The following is a 22,500-nucleotide window of genomic DNA, read 5'->3' on the forward strand; positions in this document are numbered from 1 at the left end:
TATTATTTTTTTTTTAATGTATGCACATCTTGGCATTTTTCATTTCCAATGTGCACATCCAAAATGCACATAAAAGTAGTTGAAACGGCTAATAAGATCTGTAGAACTGTAACTTGTGAACTTTAGAGGGTTAAAAAAAAGTCATATCCTTGTTTTCCATAAGAGGGCGCTGTTGAGCAGTGTTGAGTTTACTGATGAAGCACATGCTGGACTTTATTCACTATATCTCTTTACATCAGAGCTTTTTATTGAATAAATATCATTTATGTGCATACATTTTTTTTTACATCTCGCTCCTCGACTATTTTCTTGTATTTTGAGTTCACATCTTGCAGTTTTGACTTGTATTTTGAGTTTATGTTATGTTATGTTAGTGTTATCCGCTTGTTAAGTGCTGACGTGTTGGTGATGTATGTAACACTGTTTCTGGGTCCAAGCCGCCACTCATTTGAATTGACAAAATATTCGTTTATGATCACTTTTTTAGTCCTATCACACAATAAAGTGAATTTTATATGAATTCATAGTGTATATATTATATATTAGGCATGGATATGTATATATATTGTGATTTTCGAAAGTATTACAGTGCTTTGTAAACGTTTATTATTATCATTTCATGAGTCTCCTCATACCGTTTGATAGAGCGCTTGGACCCGGAAGCCGCTTCGCGTGACGTCACACTTAACAAGCGGATATGCAGTAATTAAAGTCAGATCCATGTCCCTAAGGGGCGCTGTTGAGCAGTGATTACAGAGTTTATGCAGTTTTATTGAATTAAAAAGTTGATCCTCATTTACGTGCACACATTTTTCTTGGCATTTTTCATTTCCAATGTGCATATCCAAAATGCACATAAAAATAGGTGGATAAAACATAGATGAGATCTGTCGACCTTAAAGGGTTAAAAAGAAAGTAATGAATAAAGTTTATCCTTCTCATTTATGAGCATTGTTTATGCACATCTGTTTACATCTCGCTCTTTGACTTTTCTTGTATTTTGAGTTTACGTCTCGCAATTCTGTTTTCTTGTATTTAGTAATGAACTTCTGCACTTTAGAGGGTTAAGAGTCACATCCTTGTGTTGTCCATGAGGGGGCGCGAGTGCAGTCAAGCAGTGTTCAGTCGCTGCAGGAGCGTATGGGATTGTTCCCGATGATGCCGAGCTCGTACAATATGGAGAGTGTTGCGAACAGCACGTAACACACCAAACACACCAGACCCAGCTTCCAGTCCAGCTTCCAGCCGTTGATGTGCACGGCGAGGAAGAGGAAGATGATGGAGAGCAGCAGCGTGCAGGACATGAAGACCAGCCCCGAGCTGTTGACCTCCACCGGGGAGCCCACGTCCACAAACACCGTCTGGATGAACCACGGCATGCCCAGACACAGCATATCGAACACGTTGGAGCCCACGATGTTGGACATGGCCATATCAGATTTACCTGAGACAAACACACAGAGGTGCGACTGAGTGCAGTTAATGTATAGGAGATCATGTACATTGCAGAATATTACACGGCTATCTGGAATGTGCAGGTTAGTGTATACTCCATCAGCTGTTTTAGTCTGTCTCCATCTAGTGTCTGAATAATGCTCAGGTTAGTGTATACTCCATCAGCTGTTTTAGTCTGTCTCCATCTAGTGTCTGAATAATGCTCAGGTTAGTGTATACTCCATCAGCTGTTTTAGTCTGTTTGTCTCCATCTAGTGTCTGAATAATGCTCAGGTTAGTGTATACTCCATCAGCTGTTTTAGTCTGTCTGTCTCCATCTAGTGTCTGAATAATGCTCAGGTTAGTGTATACTCCATCAGCTGTTTTAGTCTGTCTCCATCTAGTGTCTGAATAATGCGCAGGTTAGTGTATACTCCATCAGCTGTTTTAGTCTGTCTGTCTCCATCTAGTGTCTGAATAATGCTCAGGTTAGTGTATACTCCATCAGCTGTTTTAGTCTGTCTCCATCTAGTGTCTGAATAATGCTCAGGTTAGTGTATACTCCATCAGCTGTTTTAGTCTGTCTGTCTCCATCTAGTGTCTGAATAATGCGCAGGTTAGTGTATACTCCATCAGCTGTTTTAGTCTGTTTGTCTCCATCTAGTGTCTGAATAATGCTCAGGTTAGTGTATACTCCATCAGCTGTTTTAGTCTGTCTCCATCTAGTGTCTGAATAATGCTCAGGTTAGTGTATACTCCATCAGCTGTTTTAGTCTGTCTCCATCTAGTGTCTGAATAATGCTCAGGTTAGTGTATACTCCATCAGCTGTTTTAGTCTGTCTCCATCTAGTGTCTGAATAATGCTCAGGTTAGTGTATACTCCATCAGCTGTTTTAGTCTGTCTCCATCTAGTGTCTGAATAATGCTCAGGTTAGTGTATACTCCATCAGCTGTTTTAGTCTGTTTATCTCCATCTAGTGTCTGAATAATGCTCAGGTTAGTGTATACTCCATCAGCTGTTTTAGTCTGTCTCCATCTAGTGTCTGAATAATGCTCAGGTTAGTGTATACTCCATCAGCTGTTTTAGTCTGTCTCCATCTAATGTCTGAATAATGCTCAGGTTAGTGTATACTCCATCAGCTGTTTTAGTCTGTCTCCATCTAGTGTCTGAATAATGCTCAGGTTAGTGTATACTCCATCAGCTGTTTTAGTCTGTCTCCATCTAGTGTCTGAATAATGCGCAGGTTAGTGTATACTCCATCAGCTGTTTTAGTCTGTCTCCATCTAGTGTCTGAATAATGCTCAGGTTAGTGTATACTCCATCAGCTGTTTTAGTCTGTTTGTCTCCATCTAGTGTCTGAATAATGCACAGGTTAGTGTATACTCCATCAGCTGTTTTAGTCTGTCTCCATCTAGTGTCTGAATAATGCTCAGGTTAGTGTATACTCCATCAGCTGTTTTAGTCTGTCTCCATCTAGTGTCTGAATAATGCTCAGGTTAGTGTATACTCCATCAGCTGTTTTAGTCTGTCTCCATCTAGTGTCTGAATAATGCGCAGGTTAGTGTATACTCCATCAGCTGTTTTAGTCTGTTTGTCTCCATCTAGTGTCTGAATAATGCACAGGTTAGTGTATACTCCATCAGCTGTTTTAGTCTGTCTCCATCTAGTGTCTGAATAATGCTCAGGTTAGTGTATACTCCATCAGCTGTTTTAGTCTGTCTCCATCTAGTGTCTGAATAATGCTCAGGTTAGTGTATACTCCATCAGCTGTTTTAGTCTGTCTCCATCTAGTGTCTGAATAATGCTCAGGTTAGTGTATACTCCATCAGCTGTTTTAGTCTGTCTCCATCTAGTGTCTGAATAATGCGCAGGTTAGTGTATACTCCATCAGCTGTTTTAGTCTGTTTGTCTCCATCTAGTGTCTGAATAATGCACAGGTTAGTGTATACTCCATCAGCTGTTTTAGTCTGTCTCCATCTAGTGTCTGAATAATGCTCAGGTTAGTGTATACTCCATCAGCTGTTTTAGTCTGTCTCCATCTAGTGTCTGAATAATGCTCAGGTTAGTGTATACTCCATCAGCTGTTTTAGTCTGTCTCCATCTAGTGTCTGAATAATGCTCAGGTTAGTGTATACTCCATCAGCTGTTTTAGTCTGTTTGTCTCCATCTAGTGTCTGAATAATGCACAGGTTAGTGTATACTCCATCAGCTGTTTTAGTCTGTCTCCATCTAGTGTCTGAATAATGCTCAGGTTAGTGTATACTCCATCAGCTGTTTTAGTCTGTTTGTCTCCATCTAGTGTCTGAATAATGCTCAGGTTAGTGTATACTCCATCAGCTGTTTTAGTCTGTTTGTCTCCATCTAGTGTCTGAATAATGCTCAGGTTAGTGTATACTCCATCAGCTGTTTTAGTCTGTTTGTCTCCATCTAGTGTCTGAATAATGCTCAGGTTAGTGTATACTCCATCAGCTGTTTTAGTCTGTCTGTCTCCATCTAGTGTCTGAATAATGCTCAGGTTAGTGTATACTCCATCAGCTGTTTTAGTCTGTCTCCATCTAGTGTCTGAATAATGCTCAGGTTAGTGTATACTCCATCAGCTGTTTTAGTCTGTCTCCATCTAGTGTCTGAATAATGCTCAGGTTAGTGTATACTCCATCAGCTGTTTTAGTCTGTCTCCATCTAGTGTCTGAATAATGTGCAGGTTAGTGTATACTCCATCAGCTGTTTTAGTCTGTTTGTCTCCATCTAGTGTCTGAATAATGCTCAGGTTAGTGTATACTCCATCAGCTGTTTTAGTCTGTTTGTCTCCATCTAGTGTCTGAATAATGCTCAGGTTAGTGTATACTCCATCAGTTGTTTCTGTCAGCTTTGTGTTTTTGTCTGTTTGTCTCCATCTAGTGTCTGAATAATGCTCAGGTTAGTGTATACTCCATCAGCTGTTTTAGTCTGTTTGTCTCCATCTAGTGTCTGAATAATGCTCAGGTTAGTGTATACTGCATCAGCTGTTTCTGTTAGCTTTGTGTTTTTGTCTGTTTGTCTCCATCTAGTGTCTGAATAATGAAATTATTTGCTGCGCTTCACATCGGCTGCTGATAAACCTGTCAGGCTTTATTCTGAGATAACAACCTGCTGGATCTACTATATCCCTAACATAGAATGTCATAATTGATCAATCAGAACAGAATACTCCAGAGTGTGGTGTAATAATGTTTGTTGAGTTGTGTTTACCTTCTCGAGCGACCATCACGCTGGCCACGGTGTCGGGGATACTGGTTCCAGCGGCCAGAAGAGTCATTCCCATCACTGTGTCCGGGATTCCCAGAGTCTCCCCTGGACACAAACACAAACTCTCTTTTATCAACAACTGTCTACAAACCATCCCAAATCTTTGGACAATATTTTATCAAAAAAGTGTGTAAATGCAGTTAGGGTTCTTCTAATTAGGCGACTTCTAAGGAAGACTTCTAATATATATATATATATATATATATATATATATATATATATATATATATATATATGTGTGTGTGTGTGTATGAATAAAATATCTAGTCAAATATGATGTGCTGTTGTCATGGCAAAGAAAAAAGAAATGGTTATTAGGAGCACTTAAATTCATTGTCTAGTCAGCGTCTAAGGACAACGTTGACGTTGTTATTTGATTGATTTTAGGTTTTTAGAAAGTGACCAAAGTCCAACGTCGACATTGATTCGTCAGTTATGGCAACCAAAATCCAATATCTGATAGACGTCATAGTGGTAACATCGACACAACATGTAGCCTGATGTTGAGTTCTGACGTCAACACGATTCTCATTTCCAAACAAAATGCAGTGTCCCCATGATGTTAGGGTACAACTTCAATCTGACGTCATGTTAACGTCTTGTGCCTGCTGGATGATTAAGGCTATTTCAGTCATCATACAGTAAACATCCATCATCATCTCATCAGTGACATAAATCTAAACAGTCTCTAAGTCAATGTGTGTGGATTTTGGACATCTTCTTGGACACTTTAATGCTTCCAAACAGTTGCTGCAATGTAAATGGCCCATGTCTTGAAGTTGTTCATTATGAGGCGATTTACCTTCTATGTGTGATTTGATTGGACAGGAACCACAGGACTGATTTTTCTAATCCCCATAGACTGGAAAAAATACAGTACTGCAGGTTGACGGAAAGTAGTGGAGTAAAAGTACCAATACAGCACTAGAAATATACTCAAGGGAAAGTAAAAGTGCACATTTTTATAACTACTTAGTAAATTACAATTCCTGAGAAAACCTACTCCATTACAGGAGTTTGAGTGTTTGTAACTTGTTACTTTACTGATTAGGAGTTAGTGATTTGTATGTTTAAAAAAGTGATAAAACAAATCTGTTAAACGGCACTTGGCAAATGTTTGAAGAATTAAACTTTAACAGGAGGGCAAATAATTTAGTCTTCAACTTGTGACATTTAATAGATCAGAAAATGATCTTTGTCTTGCTGGTGTCAGATCTCTGCCTTGTAAATGTCTTTGTCAAAAAATTTTTTCCAGAGATTTTCAATTAGGTTTAGATCAGGACTCTGGGCTGTTCCGTTTCATTTATCAGTGTTTTTGGCTTCTGCTTTAATTCAATTCAATTCAATTCCCCTTTATTTGTATAGCGCTTTTACAATGTAGATTGTGTCAAAGCAGCTTCACATAAAAGGTCACAGTAAATAGGAACAGTGTAGTTCAGTTTGTAGTGTTTAAGTTCACTGAACTGAGCTCAACTGAACTGAACTTAATCACTACAAACTGAACAACACTGTTCCAATTTACTATAATCTTCTATGTGAAGCTGCTTTGACACAATCTACATTGTATAAGCGCTATACAAATAAAGGTGAACTGAATTGATCAACTTCTGATCATTTAATTGAAAGTTATTCATTTTTCTGCTCGTTCTTGGTTGAAAATGTTATAAATGTTGGGTCTTTTTTAGGTTAAATAATACTCAGTAAAGATTTTCACTGAAATTCATTCATTTTTCTGTTGAAAATGACTTTTATATTAGTAAAGATTCATGTTGAACGTTCCAGTTTTTGTCATTTGGGTTAAAAATGATGTTAATATTTTCATTGATTTACAAGTTTAGTTTTTTGTTGTTGATTTGGATAAAAATGAAGATTTTCTCAGTCAGTCATATTTTGGGTTGGAAATCTCAGTAAAGACTTTTGTTGAAAATAACTCGTCATTTTTGGGTAAAAATAATTGTTAGTAATGAAAGTTACTTTTGTTCTGGTTGAAAAAGACTCTTAGTAGAGATTTTGTTTGATGATGACATATTTAACCAATTGCTCGAACGCTTTGAAACAGTGAATCATTTTATGAAGCATTTGATTCAGTTGTTTTGAAGCTTTGTTTTTCCCATTATAACTGAAACCAAACAAAACGGATTGTGTGCATGTGTGTGTGTGTGTGTGTGCGTGCGTGCGTGTGTTCATGTTCATGTCTCCGGCTTTACTAAAATGTATTCTTTTTTTTTCTTTTTTTTTGTTAAATTACTCGTATCTTAGTGAAGATTTGTTGTTGTTGTTGTTGTTGTTGTTGTTGTTGTTATTTTTTTGTCGTTTTGTGTAAAAATGACTTGTTTCTCAGTAAAGATTTTTTTGTGGAGTTATGTTTTTGTCAAGTTGCTTAAATTATTAATCTTAGTCAACATTTTCTCTGAAATTTACATTTATTTAGTCATTTTGGTTGTAAATTGTATCAGTAATCTGTGATTTTCACTGACATTTTTTTTAATTCATTTTTTTTTTATTGTTTTTGATTTGAAATGAATTGAATCATTGAAGGTAATAAAACATTTTGATTGAAAGATTTTCACTGAAATTTATTAACATTTTTGGTCATTTTGCTTGAAATGACTTGTTAGTAAAGATCCTCATCACGGGCAGAAGGTTCAAACTCTCCATGTGAATGAATGTGTGTGTGTGTGTGTGTGTGTGTGTGTGTGTGTGTGTGTGTGTATGTGTGTGTGTGTGTGTGTGTGTGTGTGTGTGTGTGTGTGTGTGTCCTAAGGCTGTGTTTCTCAGTATCTCCAGTGGTACCTGCTCATTCGAGCGGGCTCTAAAGCTCCGCCGGTGCTCATGTGAGTCTGTGCAGGATAATAATCCTATTATTCGGCGCTGCATCACATGTTCCTGCGGCGCATCATAATCCTGCAGCTGGTATTTGAGGAATGAAAACGCAGCATGTGACCGATCCGACATGACGACTGCACCCTGACCATAATCACCACTGTACGCACGCAAAACACACACCAGGAATCATCACAATAATGCACACAGAAACACACCAGAAGAGTCTGTGGAGAATGAAAGACGCAGGAAGACAGATGTCGGTTTTATTAATAAAGTTCTGATCTATGTGTGATATTGGGGTTATAAGCTTGTCATGAGTTTTTTTATTCTCAAACTTTGATTATTATTACGATAAGAGCCTAAATCTTGACCACAGAATGGGTCAATCAATAACAAATTAATTTTCAAGATATGATTCATTTATCAACAAGTCAATACTAACGTGATCAATATTAACTAAAAACTATGAGAAGAAGAGTCATATTCAATGAAAATCCTTAAGATATGATTCATATTCAAATAAAATCTTTAGGATATGGTTGATTTTTCAACAAACACCATCTCTAAGCTGATCAATTTTTAATGACAAATTTAGCAATAATAGTCATATTCAATGAAAATCCTTAAGATATGATTCATTTTCAACTAAAATCTTTAAGATGATGAAAATTGATGATCAAAAAAGTTATTTTATAAAGTAAGATTATAAATTTTCAATCCCAAATTTAAAAATATATAAATACAATGTTTAATGGAAGTCTTTACTAAGTCAATTTTCAACAACAAAGTCTTTTTTAACAAAAAATATTAGTAAGATTTGATTAATTTTCAATGAAAATCTTTAAGATACGATTGCATTTTCAACCAAAAAGTAGTTGGAAAAGTTTCTAAGATATGATCAATTTCAATATAAGAAATAAGATGATTAATTTTCATTAAATTTGATTAAAACTGAACACTACAAACAAAAAAATATATATATTTCAACAAAAATCACCAAGACGATTAATTTTCAATGAAAATCATTAAGATATGATTAAAACTCCAAAAAAAAAAGTCATTCTCAATCAAAATCATTACTAAGACGATTCATTTTTTAACCAAAAACTACAAAAAAAATCACTAAAATTTTTACTGAGATATGATTCATTTTCAATGACAATCTTTAATAAAACGATTAATTTTTAACCAGAATCTACAAAAAAATGTGATTAATATGATTAATTTGATTGATTAACAATATGATTAATTTTCAACTAATCTTTGAGATATGATTAAATTTCAGCCATAAACTGGAAATAAATTACAACTTTTTTAATAAAAGTCAACACTGAGCTGGAAAATACAAAATAAATCTAAGATGAAGACTAAGATATGATGCATTTCCAACCAACAACTACAAAAAATAAATATATATTTCCAACAAATATTGTTACTAAAAAATTATTCATTTTCAACAAAAATCATTCCTAAAGTAATAATTATTTTCAACCAAAAACTCTACTTCCAAATGTAATCATTTTCAACAAAATCACAGGTAAGATTCGATTAACTGTCCAAAAACTACAAAAAAAAAAAATTATGAAAAAATGTACTAAGATGCTCATTTTCAACCAGAAACTATTTTTAGTATTTTTCAAAAAAAGTTACGAAGATATTTTTCAATATTAGTTTTCAATGAAAATCAATACTAATATAATTCATTTTAATATTTTTAATAATTTTTAAAACTCATTTTCAATTAAAACCTTTAGAATTTTATCAATTTTCAACCAAAAAAACCTTTTCAACAGAAACCATTAAAATAATTTTCAACAAAAGCTACAAATTTGTTTTCATTTTTGACAAAAATGATTACTAAGATGTCAAAAACTCAAAATAAATAGTAAAATATGAGTAATTTTCTACCAGAGTGAACATATCTTGTTACCGGGGGGGATTCGTCCCCCTCACTTTTAGAGACAGACAATTTAGAAACAGGTGATTAATAATTATATGAAGGTATGATCTCATATAGCCGTCCCCCCACTTTTAAAATGTCCGCTACACCCCTGCTTGTTACAGTAATTAATAAAATCATGCCTGCTATTTAAAGGTGTAAAATGTCAACGCGACATCAGATGTGTTTTGATTACTCAGCTGTTGTTCACCTCACCCTGTGGGTATGATTATGCTCCGCAGAAGTGTTTACTGTGGTATTTATCAGATTTACCCACGATGGTGACCATCCAGACCAGCACATAAGTGAATGCAGAGATCCAGACGGCGGACATCAGGAAGGTGAGCATGTAGAAGTTCTTCCAGAAGCGTTTCCTGCAGTCGGGAATGCTCACAAACAGCAGAACGCTGACCGGAAGAGACAAAACCCACAGGATTCGCTTCAGATCGTGATCCGGCATGGAGAACACACTCTTCTGCTCTGAAATACAAACACACACACTCAAAATGCAAGAAAATAGGCAGGGTTTCGACATAAAATACAAGGAAACAGTCAAAATTGAGACACATAAACTTAAACTATAGAAAAAAAAAAAAGTCAAAATTGCAAAAAGTTCACTCAAAATACTAGAAAAGTCGTGACATGTAAAAATCAACATAGCAGAAAAGTCACAATCGCGAGACGTAACAATCTAAATACTAGAAAAAAAATCATGAGACGTAAAAATCTAAATACAAGAAATCTAAATACAAGAAATGTCAAAATTGTGAGACGTGAAAATTTGAATACTGGAAAAGTTGAAATCAAGTTACAATACAAGAAATACAAGAAAAGGCAAAATCGTGAGAAGTAAAAGTCAAAATACTAGAAAGCTCAAAATCGCAAGATGTAAAATTCTAAATACTAGAAAACTCAAAATCGTGAGACTTATAAATCTAAATACAAGAAAAGTCAAAATCGTGAGATGTAAAAGTCAAAATACGTCAAAATCGAGAGACGTAAAAATCTAAATACAAGGTCAAAATCGCGAGGCGTTAAAGACAAAATACAAGAAAAGTCAAAATTGCAAGACGTAAAAATCTAAATGCAAGAAAAGTCAAAATCTTGAGACGTGAAAATCTAAATAGTAGACAAGTCAAAATTGTAAGACATAAACTTAAGCTATAGGAAGTCAAAATTGCAAAAAGTATACTCAAAATACTAGAAAAGTCGAAGTCGTGACATGAAAAATCTACATACTAGAAAAGCCAAAATTGTGAGACGTGAAAATCTGAATACTGGAAAAGTTGAAATCGAGTTACAACACAAGAAATACAAGAAAAGGCAAAATCGTGAGAAGTAAAAGTCAAAATACTAGAAAACTCAAAATCGTGAGACTTATAAATCTAAATACAAGAAAAGTCAAAATCGTGAGATGTAAAAGTCAAAATACAAGAAAACTCAAAATCGTGAGACTTATAAATATAAATACAGGAAAAGTCAAAATACAAGTCAAAATCGCGAGACATAAAAAACCAAATACAAGAAAAGGCAAAATCACAAGATCTAAAAGTCAAAATACAAGAAAAGGCAAAATCGCGAGACATAAAAAAACAAAAACAAGAAAAGTCGAATTCGCAAGATGTAAAAATGTAAATACGAGAAGTCAAAATCGCGAGACGTTAAAGACAAAATACAAGAAAAGTCAAACTTTCAAGACGTAAAAAACTAAATACTAGAAAAGTCAAAATCGTGAGACATAAAAGTCTAAATACGAGAAGTCAAAATCGCGTGATGTAAAAGTCAAAATACAAGAAAAGTCGAAATCGCAAGACAATAATCTACTAGATTGTGAGAATTGTGAGATGTAAAAATCTAAATACTAAAAAAGTAAAAATCACAAGACGTAAAAATCGTCAGACGTAAAAGTCAAAATACAACAAAAGGCAAAATCATGAGACGCAAAAAACTAAATACAAGAAAAGTCATAATCGCGAGACATAAAAAGCTAAATACTAGAAAAGTCAAAATCGTGAGATGCTTAAATCTAAATACAACACAAGTCAAAATCACGTGACGTAAAAGTCAAAATACAAGAAGTCAAAATCGCGAGACATAAAAAATTAAATACAAGAAAAGTCAAAATCATGAGACGTTTAAATCTAAATACAACACAAGTCAAAATCACGTGACGTAAAAGTCAAAATACAAGAAGTCAAAATTGTGAGACATAAAAGTCTAAATACTAAAAACGTCAAAATCGTGAGACGTAAAGATTTAAATACAAGAAAAGTCAAAATCACGAGACGTAACAGTCAAAATACAAGAAAAGTCAAAATCTTGAGATGTAAAAACTAAATACTAGAAGTGAAAATCGTGAGACAAAAAACTAAACACAAGAAAAGTCAAAATGGCAAGATGTAAAAACTAAATAAACTAAAATCTAAATACAACACAAGTCAAAATCGTGTGACGTAAAAGTCAAAATACAAGAAAAGTCAAAATCGCAAGACATAATAATTTAGTAAAAAAGTCAAAATCGTGAGATGTAAATATCTAAATACAAGAAAAGTCAAAATCACGAGACGTAAAAGTCAAAATACAAAAAAAGTCAAAATCACGAGACAAAAAACTAAACACAAGAAAAGTCAAAATGGCGAGATGTAAAAACTAAATATTAGAAAAGTAAACATCATGAGATGTTAAAATCTAAATACAACACAAGTCAAAATCGCGAGACGTAAAAGTCAAAATACAACAAAACGCAAAATTGCAAGGCGTAAAAATCTAAATACTAGAAAAGTCAAAATCAAAATACAAGAAAATAGTCTGAATTGCAAGATGTAACTGAAATTCTGAATTGTGAAACGTAAATTTTTAATTCTGTAACGTCAAAAAAACGTTTAAAAAATAAATAAAATTTTTTTAAGAGGAAAAAAGTACAAAATTTTATTATTAAAAGTACTTCTATTAAATTATGCATATATTTATTTTACATGCAGGAGACACTTTGAATCTCAGAGCGTTTACAAGTATTAAGTGTTTATTGTACATACCATCACTAATTTCATTGAGTCCGTGCAGGCTGAGTGAGAGATGTGAATATCCGGAATCATCTTGGAATATTCCGCTGTCGTTTCTGGAGCGGCGCTGGACACGCAAGCTGCTGTTGTCACTCCAGCCCATTAGCGGCTGCTGTTCGCCGGAGTCACGATCGCGAGGTTTCAGACACCAGCAACACGAACTGAAGCGCTGCATCACGTACTCGCTGATCTTCAGATCGAAACACAGCACAGCTACATACACACCGTACACCAGCATGAGACACGCACCATCATACCTGCACACACACACATGCAGAAACTAGGCTTTTCAGAGATTATAAACATGGTCAAATTATTCATGGTTTCAGTTTTCTGCTCAATAGATAGCTACAAACTCATAACATTGATCTAACATAAAAAACCATTATTACAAAAAATGTAAAATAAAATAAAATAAAATTGTAAAAAAAAAAATTTCACAAAACGTCAAAATTGGGAAAATTCTAAATTCCAAAATAAATAATGAAAAGTAAATTTTCAAAACATGTCACAAACTGTCAAAAAATGTGAAAATTCCCCAAAAAATTGTAAAGTAAATAAATAAAAAGGTCAAAATTGTAAAAATTCTAAATGTCAAAAAACGTCAAAATTGTAAAAATTCTAAGTTCCAAATACAGTCAAAATTTCAAAATAAATTCATAGTTCCAAAAAATGTAAAAATTGTGAAAAGTAAATTCTAAATTCCAAAAAGTGTCAAAAGTCTGAAAAGCAAATAAAAAAACGTCAAAATTGTGAAAAGTAAATCCAAAATTAAAAAACATCAATATTGTATAAAATAAATTCTAAATTTCAAAGTGTCAAACTTACTAAAAATAAATTCATAGTTCCAGAAAACAAAAAAATTGTTAAAAGTAAATTCTAAATGTCAAAAAACGTCAAAATTCTGAAAAGCAGATTTAAAAAAACGTCAAAATTTTGAAAATTTAAAAAAAAAACGTAAAAATTGTGAAAATTCTAAATTCCAAATAACAAAAATTGTGAAAAGTAAATCAAAAATAAAAAAAAAGTCAAAATTGTGAAAATTCTAAATTAAAAAAATGTCAAAATTAAAAAAAAATAAAAAAAAATAAAAAAAAAACATCAAAATTGTGAAAAGTAAATTCAAAATTTAAAAAAAAGTCAAAATTGTGAAAAAAAAGTCAAAACTAAAAATTCATAATTTCAAAAAAACATAAAAATTGGGAAAATTCTCAATTACAAAAAGCTTCAAAAGTGTGAACAAAAAAATTCAAAATAGTAAAAAGTCAATTTGAAATTCTAAAAAACGTCAAAATTGCAAAAAAAAAAAAAATCAGTTACAGAAAATATCAAAATTGTGAAAAGTTAATAAAAGATTTTATAAAACTTCAAAATTGTGAAAATTCGAAATTCCAAAAAAACGTCCAAATTGTGAAAAGTAAATAAAACATTGAAAAAAATGTCAAAATTGTGGAAACTCAGAATAAAAAAAACAACAAAATTAAAAAAGTCAACTCTGAATTGTTACCGAAAAGTCAAGTCTAAATTGTGAAAAGTAAATTAGAAATTTCGTCAGCTATAACTGCGAGATATGAAGTTAGTATTCAGAGAATGAAGTAAGGAATGATGAGGAGGTTCACCAGTAAACTCTGTTGTCGGAGATGATAGCGATGACGGCGGCTACACTGATGGCGTATGCAACACAATCTCTGAACAACGGCCAGCAGCTCAGACGACCAACCTAACACACACACACACACACACACACACACACACACACAGATCAGCGAGAGTGTGTGCGTGTCTTAGTGATGTGTCTAAGTGATGTGTTTGTGTGTGTGTGTGTGTGTGTGTGTGTGCGTGTGTGTGTGTGTGTGTGTGTGTGCGCGTGTGTATGTATGTATGTGTAGTCACACACTGCAGAGGATAGCAGGCCACACGCTGCACAGATGCACAGCAGATTATAGACAGCAGAACCCATGATGGTGCTGACGCCGATGTCACCCTTCGTCACAAACACACCTGAGAACAACACACACACACACACACACACACACACACACACACACACACACACACACACACACACACACACACACACACACACACACACACACACAAAGATAAATGAAAAACTCAATTACAGCATTAAACAGTTTTTCCGTCAGAAACTCATCGTCACTTTCCTTAAAACAAATGAGGTCCTTTTTAATTAGCAAATAATACAATACAGGGCAGCACGGTGACTTGCTTGCTGGTTCGAGACCCGGCTGGAGTTTGCATGTTCTCCCCGTGTTGGTGTGGGTTTCCTCCGGGTGCTCCGGTTTCCCCCACAGTCCAAACACATGCACTATAGGCAGGGTCTGAGCAAGCTGAACAGCCGCCCCAGGCAAAGGACGATCACGCCGCCCTCAACCCGAAAGTGAAAATGAAAGTGACCCATTAGCAAATTGAGGAACGGGGGGGGTGGGGATGTAACTGAGGAAGCGGGTGGTGAGGGAGGTGTCGCGGACGCCGCCCTCTCAATTCTGCCGCCCTAGGATATAACTGCTGAGGAGGCAGGTGGTGATGGAGGTGTCGCGGACGCCGCCCTCTCTATTCTGCCGCCCTAAGCGGCCGCCTAGGTCGCCTCTACGGACGCGCCGGCCCTGGCGATAGGGGAATTGAGTAAGCTAAATTGGCTGTAGTGTATGAGTGTGTGTGTGTGTGTGTGTGTGTATGGGTGTTTTATACATCTGTGTCAAACGCATGCGTATGTTCCGGCGCAGCCTATGCGTAGACGCATCGCCCACACCGTGGCCGTCGCCGTCGCTGAAGCGCACCTCTCAATCAATGTAACTACACGTCGCAACAACATGTAGCACAAGCTCTGTGATTGGTTGGCTTGGGATCGCTAACGAAAGTGGACGGGACCGAGAGCGCCGTGAACCCCTTGGAGCGACTGTTTAAAGTGTGGAGTCCCGTGAAGGAGCTCCACATGGAAAGTTTTGTTTTGTGTTTACCTTATGCACGTCCGCCGGTACCGGACTCAAAATGAGTGAGTTTGAGTTACTTCTACAATAAGGAAGCGCTCAGAAAAAAAAACACCATCGAAGAAACTCGACACAGAGGAACACAGAAACCTCACTGCTAGCTAGCTTTTCGGAAGTGTTCGAAGAGCAACACAAAAAGCAACGTGCAATCCTTGCGCTGTGGGTCACGCCGATCACTCGACGCAGAAGTATAAACCAGGCTTTGAACATATGCTGGAATAGTTGGCGGTTCATTCCACTGTGGTAACCCCTGATGAATAAAGGGACTAAGCCTATAGGGAAATGAATGAATGAATGATAATACAATACAAATATTACAAACATTATCTGGGCAGCTTGTTTGTCAAATGGGCCGGGTTAAAATATTAATATAAACAATATTTTGAATTTGGACTGCAATACCTAGTTCAACCACTACAATACTGGCACCTTTGAATATATTTCCAGAACTAGTGCTGCTGAAAAAGTAGGCGACACTAATGAATCTCACTAGCGGATGAGATGTGAGTCTGTTTGTCTAAAATATTTCACCTCAGATAACTTTTTTCTGTAGTTTTCCTGATAGTTTTGTAGTCCTCAACATGAAAGAGTTGTGTTAAGTCTAATTGTAATTGTAGTTTACCCAGAAATGCAGTGACGAGTTCTGGTGCTGAACTCCCAGCTGCCATAAATGTGGCTCCAGCAACATCCTGCGAGAGACCGAGACCTGAAACACACACACACACACACACACACACACACACACACACACACACACACACACCACACACACACACACACACACACACACACCACACACACACACACACACACACACAATGTTGGTTTTGGTGATTTATGAGTAGGGCCAGACAGAATCTGCGGACATTTTTTTGCTATTTCTGCAGAGAATTTTGGATTTCTGCGGAATTATTTTGGGAGTTTCATAACTAAAACCTTAATATATGAAATAAAAATATTATCTTTTTAATTTAATGTTTAAAATGCTAATTCATTTAGATTCACTTTATTTGGTAAACAAATCAAGTCTCTCATATAATATCTCTACTGAAAGACAGAGAATATGACTGTACACACTGTACTGTACATAAATCAGATCAACATTTTCATATTAGTCTATAATATTACTGAAATTAATTTAAAAACTGAATAAATATAGATTTACACACACTTACTCAAGTAAATAAACAGAATTAATGATGGGCTAATAATCTGCAGAATTGTGCGCACAGATTCCGTGTGGGCCTATTTATGAGGAATCTCCATAAGCATAATGTATTATATGGCCCTTCCCCTAAACTCATCCCTCACAGAAAACCAATGTTCAATGTGAAAAAAACCCATTAAGTATTATTTATATAACAGTTTTAATTTACAAGAGCATCCAGCATGTCCTCATAAAGAGTTTCTGCAGGTTTCACCATGTCAAACTGGTCAAAAAACACCAGGTAAGACTTTTTAAGACCATTATGAATTAAATTTTAGACTTATAAAGCAAAGTGCTAGAATGTTTTCTAATGGCAAGTGGAAAAGATTTTAACTTGTGCCTATAAAAGAAGCAATTTAGTTATTTCTCAGCCACATATTTTAAATAATGTGTCAAAACAAGCAAATTAGTTAAATGCATAAACATTTTTAGCAGAGCATTTCTTAAAAAGATCTTTTAAATGTATGCACAATAGTGTTTCCAGATCAGTGTCCTCACCATGTAGATGTAAGTAAATACATGAAGGACTATAAAACAAATATCGTAAGGATGCAAGGAGTCAGTCAGATGGGGTCACTTTATATAGACAAAGGAACATTACGAGCTGTTTAAAATTATTAAAAACCTTCAACACCATATTTCAGTGAATTAAAGAGTTTTAAGGCCTAAAATTTAGCTTTCAAAACTAAAGACTTTTTAAGACTTTAAGACCCTGCAGACACTCATAATCCACCTATGTTGTAATACCATGATCATACCCACACTATTATACACATCTATGTCCCCATAAACCACCAAAACCAGTACAAACATCAAACACAACAGCACAAATACACTAAACCTGCTTACGCTCGCTGATGACCTCCAGAGACGGTAGAAAATATTCATCACAAACGATGGAGACTGACAGCAGCATGTAGAAAATGATCATGAAATAAATCAGGATTCCTCCATCCTTCCTCTCCTGAACTGTGAAGAAACCTTCAGGAAACTCAGACGACTGTGGCTGTACACACTCACTTGCATTCTCTGCAACACACACAAGAATCATTTCAGAACTGCAGGTGTATAGTACACAATGAGTTGACGGTAACAGAGTTGACAGTTACACAGTTGACAGTAACAGAGTTGACGATAAGAGCTGACAGTAACAGAGTTGACAGTAACAGAGCTGACAGTAACAGAGTTGACAGTAACAGGGTTGATGATAACAGAGTTGACAGTAACAGAGCTGACAATAACAGAGTTGATGGTAACAGAGTTGATGATAACAGAGTTGACAGTAACAGAGCTGACAATAACAGAGTTGATGATAACAGAGTTGACAGTAACAGAGTTGACAGTAACAGAGTTGACAGTAACAGGGTTGATGATAACAGAGTTGACAGTAACAGAGCTGACAATAACAGAGTTGACAATAACATAGTTGACAATAACAGAGTTGACAGTAACAGAGCTGACAATAACAGTTGACAATAACAGAGTTGATGATAAGAGCTGACAGTACCAGAGGTGACAGTAACAGAGTTGACAGTAACAGAGCTGACAATAACAGAGTTGATGATAACAGAGTTGACAGTAACAGAGTTGACAGTAACAGAGTTGACAATAACATAGTTGACAATAACAGAGTTGATGATAAGAGCTGACAGTACCAGAGGTGACAGTAACAGAGTTGACAGTAACAGAGTTGACAGTAACAGGGTTGATGATAACAGAGTTGACAGTAACAGAGCTGACAATAACAGAGTTGATGATAAGAGCTGACAGTACCAGAGGTGACAGTAACAGACTTGACAATAACAGGGTTGACGGTAACAGAGTTGACGGTAACAGAGTTGACGGTAACAGACGGTAACAGAGTTGACAATAACATAGTTGACAATAACAGAGTTGACAGTAACAGAGCTGACAATAACAGAGTTGACAATAACAGAGTTGATGATAAGAGCTGACAGTACCAGAGGTGACAGTAACAGAGTTGACAGTAACATAGTTGACGATAACAGAGTTGATGATAACAGAGTTGACAGTAACAGAGCTGACAATAACAGAGTTGATGGTAACAGAGTTGATGATAACAGAGTTGACAGTAACAGAGTTGACAGTAACAGAGTTGACAATAACATAGTTGACAATAACATAGTTGACAATAACAGAGTTGATGATAAGAGCTGACAGTACCAGAGGTGACAGTAACAGAGTTGACAGTAACAGAGTTGACAGTAACAGGGTTGATGATAACAGAGTTGACAGTAACAGAGCTGACAATAACAGAGTTGATGGTAACAGAGTTGACAATGACAGAGTTGATGATAAGAGCTGACAGTACCAGAGGTGACAGTAACAGACTTGACAATAACAGGGTTGACGGTAACAGAGTTGACAGTAACAGGGTTGATGATAACAGAGTTGACAGTAACAGAGCTGACAATAACAGAGTTGATGGTAACAGAGTTGACAATGACAGAGTTGACGATAACAGAGTTGACAATAACAGAGTTGATGATAAGAGCTGACAGTACCAGAGGTGACAGTAACAGACTTGACAATAACAGGGTTGACGGTAACAGAGTTGACGGTAATAGGGTTGACGGTAACAGAGTTGACGATAACAGCATTGATGTTAACAGAGTTGATGATAACAGAGTTGACAGTAACAGAGTTGACGGTAACAGGGTTGACGGTAACAGAGTTGATGATAACAGAGTTGACAGTAACAGAGTTGACAGTAACAGGGTTGATGATAACAGAGTTGACAGTAACAGAGTTGACAGTAACAGGGTTGATGATAACAGAGTTGACAGTAACAGAGTTGATGATAACAGAGTTGACAGTAACAGAGTTGATGGTAACAGAGTTGATGGTAACAGAGTTGATGATAACAGAGTTGACAGTAACAGAGTTGATGGTAACAGAGTTGACAGTAACAGAGTTGACAGTAACAGGGTTGATGATAACAGAGTTGACAGTAACAGAGTTGATGGTAACAGAGTTGATGGTAACAGAGTTGATGATAACAGAGTTGACAGTAACAGAGTTGACAATAACATAGTTGACAATAACATAGTTGATGATAAGAGCTGACAGTACCAGAGTTGACAGTAACAGAGTTGACAGTAACAGAGTTGATGATAAGAGCTGACAGTACCAGAGTTGACAGTAACAGAGTTGATGATAACAGAGTTGACAGTAACAGAGCTGACAATAACAGAGTTGATGGTAACAGAGTTGACAATGACAGAGTTGACGATAACAGAGTTGACAATAACAGAGTTGATGATAAGAGCTGACAGTACCAGAGGTGACAGTAACAGACTTGACAATAACAGGGTTGACGGTAACAGAGTTGACGGTAATAGGGTTGACGGTAACAGAGTTGACGATAACAGCATTGATGTTAACAGAGTTGATGATAACAGAGTTGACAGTAACAGAGTTGACGGTAACAGGGTTGACGGTAACAGAGTTGACAGTAACAGAGTTGATGATAACAGAGTTGACAGTAACAGAGTTGACAGTAACAGAGTTGACGGTAACAGGGTTGACGGTAACAGAGTTGATGATAACAGAGTTGACAGTAACAGAGTTGACAGTAACAGGGTTGATGATAACAGAGTTGACAGTAACAGAGTTGACAGTAACAGGGTTGATGATAACAGAGTTGACAGTAACAGAGTTGATGGTAACAGAGTTGATGGTAACAGAGTTGATGATAACAGAGTTGACAGTAACAGAGTTGATGGTAACAGAGTTGATGATAACAGAGTTGACAGTAACAGAGTTGATGGTAACAGAGTTGATGGTAACAGAGTTGACAGTAACAGAGTTGACAGTAACAGGGTTGATGATAACAGAGTTGACAGTAACAGAGTTGACAGTAACAGGGTTGATGATAACAGAGTTGACAGTAACAGAGTTGACAGTAACAGGGTTGATGATAACAGAGTTGACAGTAACAGAGTTGATGGTAACAGAGTTGATGATAACAGAGTTGACAGTAACAGAGTTGATGGTAACAGAGTTGACAGTAACAGAGTTGACAATAACATAGTTGACAATAACAGAGTTGATGATAAGAGCTGACAGTACCAGAGTTGACAGTAACAGAGTTGACAGTAACAGAGTTGATGATAAGAGCTGACAGTACCAGAGTTGACAGTAACAGAGTTGACAGTAACAGAGTTGACAATAACAGAGTTTACAGTAACAGAGTTGACAGTAACAGAGTTGACAGTAACAGAGTTGACAGTAACAGAGTTGACGGTAATATAGTTAACGTTAACAGAGTTGACAGTAACAGAGTTGACAGTAACAGAGTTGACGGTAATATAGTTAACGTTAACAGAGTTGACAGTAACAGAGTTGACGGTAATATAGTTAACGTTAACAGAGCTGACGGTAACAGAGTTGATATTTTCCAGCATTTTGTGCATTAGCTCCAGATGCTAACCTTTAACCAGACTCCACATGGCATGTCTAAAACCCAATGTTATGCATTTTCATCATATTACTGACAATTTTTAAAAGTGAATGAGATATTCGCTGTAATATCAGAGTAACAGAGTTGACACATACTTTATCTCCTCTTGGTAATAAATTCAACATTTCCCACAAATGAATGAGAGCAGAATAATGAAACGCCTAAAAGCCTTTCAGAGTTTCCCGCCAGAGGAAGTTACATCACCTGGAGCAAATAACATGCTTTTGTTGTATCGGTGCTTTACAGACTGATCTGGCTTTTATAACTGATGGAACAGAGTTGACCAGAATGGAGAGAAAACAAAAAAATATTACGGAAATAAAAAAATAGAGACAATGCAATTGTGTTACTTAACTTGGGTAAAACACTAACAATTATGAAAATTAGACTTAATGATGTGATGATAATTGAAGCTGAAGGTATAATTCAGCAGGCAGAGACTGTCAAAGATAGGTACACAGTCTTTAAGTTCATATTATCAACACAACATGTCCCTGAATACATATATAAATGTTATTTGTTAAAATTAATTGGTATAATTTGTTATTCAAAACTGTTTCATTAAGTGAAGTGTATTTATAAACTAATCTGGAGAGGATCACCTGCTTATGATTGATCACAGCTGGTCCTGCATTATCCAATTTATGATTGACCAATCAGACGATTCCTAAGCCACTATAAACACCCTCAGTTCCATATCACAGGCATCTTCATTTTGAAGAATCCCCCCTTTTACCCCTACTCCTCCTTCTTTCCTAGATGGGTGGCACGGTGGCCCAGTGGTTAGCACTGTTGCCTCACAGCAAGAACGTCACTGGTTCTAGTCCTTACCAAGCCAGCCGATGTTTCTGTATGGAGTTTACATGCGGGTTTCCCCCGGGTTCCCCGGTTTCCTCCCACCACACAAAAACATGCAACTTAAGTTAATTGACTAATCCAAATCAGCACCATAGACATGCTCCTAGTAAGTAGTCATCTCGCAACAGCGATCACTATCTGTTCATTAGCCTCTACAGCAGGGGAGTTCTCCAGATCTACCTCAGCTCAAACTCCCCTCTCGCCTTGCAAATGGGAGGGAGCCCCGTGCTCGAGGATCTTATGAGCTCAGAGCTCGCTCCTGGGACAGCATGCCTCTAACACACTTTATAATCAATCATCAGCTCAGTGTGAACTCTTGAAAACTATTATTAATGTTGAGACAAATTTTTCACAATTTCAAACAGAATCACAGTCAAGTCTGATCACGTATGAT

The 22,500-nt window shown here is 36.1% G+C and overlaps 1 protein-coding gene across 1 annotated transcript in view; it reads right to left on the reverse strand.

The window, feature by feature from the left end:
• Positions 1–22,500, reverse strand: part of slc24a5 (solute carrier family 24 member 5) — a 36,143-nt gene that overhangs the window by 1,521 nt on the left and 12,122 nt on the right. The window contains exons 3-10 of the mRNA XM_056477873.1: positions 17,615–17,794; positions 16,181–16,264; positions 14,445–14,548; positions 14,167–14,267; positions 12,521–12,804; positions 9,759–9,965; positions 4,664–4,765; positions 1–1,444 (exon numbers count right to left, since the gene is read on the reverse strand). The exon at positions 1–1,444 is cut by the window's left edge and continues 1,521 nt beyond it. Of these exons, the coding sequence (XP_056333848.1) occupies positions 1,122–1,444; positions 4,664–4,765; positions 9,759–9,965; positions 12,521–12,804; positions 14,167–14,267; positions 14,445–14,548; positions 16,181–16,264; positions 17,615–17,794 (1,385 nt within the window). The 3' untranslated portion in view covers positions 1–1,121. The remainder of the gene's footprint in view (positions 1,445–4,663; positions 4,766–9,758; positions 9,966–12,520; positions 12,805–14,166; positions 14,268–14,444; positions 14,549–16,180; positions 16,265–17,614; positions 17,795–22,500) is intronic.

This window comes from Danio aesculapii, chromosome 18, assembly GCF_903798145.1.
Source record: "Danio aesculapii chromosome 18, fDanAes4.1, whole genome shotgun sequence".
Taxonomy (NCBI): Eukaryota; Metazoa; Chordata; class Actinopteri; order Cypriniformes; family Danionidae; genus Danio; species Danio aesculapii.